Here is a 3,939-nt window from a genome sequence, read left to right as displayed (position 1 = left end):
CCCCCCTTCCCCCCTCCTGCCGGCATGAAGAAGACCCGCAGCACCAACCTTAGGTGGGCCTGGCCCAGCTCGGATCTACCGGAGCGGGCCTTGGAGCGCATCCGCTCTCGCAGTGAGAAGGACTACCACCACCATAAGCACTTTCCACTGCCCCCTCCTCCGACCCACATCTCCCCTTCTCCACGGGGCTACATGACACCAGGTGGGTCCCCCAGGACCTCTGTTTCACCTTGGACCAGAGGCCGTAGATCAGGGTTCCACAAATCTGTTCCTGAAGGACCACTGCAGAGTTTAGCTCAAACCCACCTCACTTGCCTGTAATTTTCTAGTAACTCTCCTTGACTAGCTTGCTTAGGTGTCTCTGATTTGGGTTGGATCTAAACTCTGCAGGGGCAGTGGCCCTTCTGGACTGGATTTGAGGAACCCTAATGTAAATGTTTGTTAGCCTAGTGCATTAGCCTAGTATCTGTCATTCTCCATGATTGTTTAAATGGACATGTGAGGTTGCTGCATTTGATGTGCTGATAGACAGGGGCTTTTGAAGCATGCTGTAGTGGCGAAGCAGTCGCAACAACACAAGCAAAGCAGAGGATGAAATCAAGCATCATGCATCCACCATTTTGGTTCCAGCAATGGTTTTACAGTATCAAGTTTGTAGCATCATGAATATCCATTCTGGCAGCTGATTTCCCAGTTGTACAGAGATTGTGAGATGGCCTTAGGTTTCATGGCTGCTTTTCTCCATTTTGGTTGTGAGTCCTCTGTTATTGTCCATAATATAGGCCTATAACTGAAGAGCTGGTCAGGCTTGTAGAGGAGCTCAATAGTGAAATGGAAAGGTGACACCACCTCAATTTTTAAACTGTATTTTTGATCTGTGTTTGGGGTAAAGAAAGTTGCCAGTCCTTTTAGTTTGGTGCAATGTATCTGCTTGCATGTTTGTACAGTCATGTGTGTGTTCATGAGGTGTGACAAATTGGGTGCAAAGTTAGAACAGAGACTGTGAAAAGGAGAAAATCTGTAAGTTCTCTTAGTTTTAAGCATATCAGGTAACACTCACAAATAGGATACATTTTGCTGTACACTTTGCTGGCACAGTTCCATGTTTTGTTGTAAGAATTATTCGATTTCTTTAATAAAATATAGATGAACCAAGACTGTCCCACCCTAAAGGCTCTATCCAACAATTAAAATAATAGAAATATATAATAATTTTGCATCTGTCGAATTGATAATCAGTTTATTGTAATAAATCTTATTTTTTAACTAATTAACTAATGCAAACCTCTTTCTACAACATGGCATAAAGGCAAGTCACCTACCTACAAATTACCTACCAAATTAAGTAAATTGTAGTCACAGCATCCATAAAATTCAAGAATTTAACCCTTTTACCTAAACTATCGTGAAAATTGACGATCAAACAAATATTGTCTTTCTGAGTATTGGGAAATTAAGTTAATCATTAACATTTTAGCCTAAATCAGCTAACCTTTACTGAGTGGTAGCTTAATTTAGGCTAAATCTGTGCACTTATTACCCATTCTGCCATAGTGATTTGATAAATGTAATTTTTATTTTAAGGTTAATTTAATGTTCATTGCTAATCACACAAATCAAGAATTTAAACTGCTTTTTTCCATTTTTTTTCTTTTTTAAACAAGTTTGAAAAATTTGATTCAAAATAAACTGGTAATTTTTGTGTGAATGTTTAAGGCTGACAATCACAATCATTTTGTGAAGGTAAAGTACCAACTTTCTTTGACCATATGCTAAAAAAGTTTTAGATGCTAAAAAAATGTCCCCAAGCATCAGACCCTATTTTTTTACCCCATGGAAAGTGCCACAAAATAGGCTAGAGTTCACCAGATGAGGTTTAAATTGTCTGTACTTCAAGCCAGATAAAAATGTCTCAACTTGAATTATCACTTTTTTCAGGTCTCACTTTTTTAACGTGGCAATTCCTTTTCAGCTTTTACAGCTAAGTGTTTTAGAAGCTGACGTTTTGCCATCTGTCCCTCTGTTCTTTAAAGGAATAGTGACAATTGTTGTAATTTATGTATTGTTCCCCCACCATTAAAACCACCATTTAGAAACAGTGTGAAAAGACAAAAAAGACAAAAATGCTTGAAAAAACACACCTAAATTTACAGCCCAGGCTCATTGGAAATAGTGCCTGTGGCGTTTCTGCAAAATGGTGTTACGTTGCTTTTTGCATGTTTCGCAACACATTTAAAATGAAATGTCCAGTGACTGGTGATAAAAGTTTCCATCTGAAACAGATGAACTTGAATCTGGCAATGTTTTATTACATAGGATATTGTACTTATTGCGGTAGTTTGGAAATTGTCCTGTGAGTGAAACTAAAAGGTAAATGCAACCAATACGAAAAGCAAACATGAGATAAAATGCACTTTCTGAAGTAACCATACAATTGACCTATTGGTAAGCCCCTCCCCTCGAACGCAGATGAGCCAATGGCAGTCGAGTATCAGTTGCATGGGGAGCGGAACTCGGACATCTGTAGGTTTCAGCGCCATAGAGAAACATTGGAAGATCCGAAGCTCGCATCGTTTTTATAGGGTATATGCTTCAAAAATGGAAAAACAATGTGCCTGGGGTACTTGTAACTCTGATTCCAGGTATCCTGAGAGGATAGGCAATGGAATTTATTTTATTATATTTCCTAAACCCAAACAAAACAGAGCAAAATGTCCCAAAGCATTCACCCCCAATCCCAATGAAAACAAAACCGTTTGTTTTCTGGTTGTCATACTCTCAGTAAGTTACAATTTTCATCTGCTCAAGCAGAACGTTAATGTCATCTTGTGCTTTAGTAAGGTATCTCTGGCTAAAACTGGCTAACGTTAAAGTTAGTGAGTCCATACAAACCTAAATAGCGGACTGTTCTCACGTCTTAGTGTAGGACAAAAACACATAAACGAAGGTCTACATTTCACTGTGTCTTCATATTAAACTGGTAAAATGTAAATTAATTTAATCGTACCCTTCAATAAATGAACAGTGTTGATCTGGGATGTTGTTATCTGCGATCGTGACGAACGTAACATGAGGCTTCTCCCGCTCGTGATCTGCAAACCCTCGCTTCCAAATTAATACCCACAATATTTATTTTAAAATCTTTTATATATCCCTCCATGACATATTTAAGTCCCACTTGAATGGTGGCCCTTCTGTGTCCAAAATATATAAAAAAAGATATAAGGACAAGGTTTTCACACTGACAGCTGTCATTGTAAGACAGTTAGCAACTCCGTTTGTTTGTCCGAGTTCGCGACATTAACTAAGGGGGGCGGGGCTTACCGATAGGTCAATTGTAGCTAGTTTCTACAAGACTTTAAAATCTTTTTTTGTAAGTGCAATGCTATACCAGGTGAGCTATCAAGCAAGTTTACTACATGAGAAAAGTCATACGTGTGGAGCTGGACATCTGATGCAAACATGAACATGTATTCGTTTATAAACCATGGACAGTTTTGAGGTCATAATTGTGCAAGAACAACACACAAGAAATAAGTCATTATTAATTAATAATCTGCCCCTGTAACCATGAATTGTGTCAAAAGGAATTTTCCAAGTTTCAAGTTGTTGGTGTTTTACTGCCACTTGTGGTCATTTCATCTAGAAACCTCAGTGAACTTTATGTATAGGTACTTTCTGGAGTTTTGCAACAAAAATTTAGGTAGAGATGTTGTTCCAATGAGCCTATTTTGGAAATTTAAGTCCTTATTTGCTAAAAACCTGCCCTCTGCCATAGCTGTTAAATCTCATTTGTACAGTAGCATGTCATATTTAGTAGATACTAAATACAGGTGCATCTCAATAAATTAGAATGTCGTGGAAAAGTTAATTTATTTCAGTAATTCAACTCAAATTGTGAAACTCGTGTATTAAATAAATTCAATGCACACAGACTGA

The 3,939-nt window shown here is 38.3% G+C and overlaps 1 protein-coding gene across 2 annotated transcripts in view; it reads left to right on the top strand.

Annotated features, from left to right (window-relative positions):
- Window positions 1-3,939, top strand: part of LOC107671062 (storkhead-box protein 2-like) — a 67,314-nt gene that overhangs the window by 36,596 nt on the left and 26,779 nt on the right. Inside the window, exon 1 of one of the 2 annotated variants that reach the window (XM_016463917.1) lies at window positions 7-202. The exons of the other annotated variant lie outside the window; for it this stretch is intronic. Coding sequence (XP_016319403.1) covers window positions 25-202 — 178 coding nt within the window. The 5' untranslated portion in view covers window positions 7-24. Of the gene's footprint in view, window positions 1-6; window positions 203-3,939 lie in introns of those variants that run through there. 2 annotated transcript variants of the gene reach the window in all.

The sequence above is a fragment of the Sinocyclocheilus anshuiensis genome, unplaced genomic scaffold (assembly GCF_001515605.1).
Source record: "Sinocyclocheilus anshuiensis isolate Anshui unplaced genomic scaffold, SAMN03320099.WGS_v1.1 scaffold145, whole genome shotgun sequence".
Taxonomy (NCBI): Eukaryota; Metazoa; Chordata; class Actinopteri; order Cypriniformes; family Cyprinidae; genus Sinocyclocheilus; species Sinocyclocheilus anshuiensis.
This window is presented reverse-complemented; position numbering and strand designations above follow the sequence as displayed.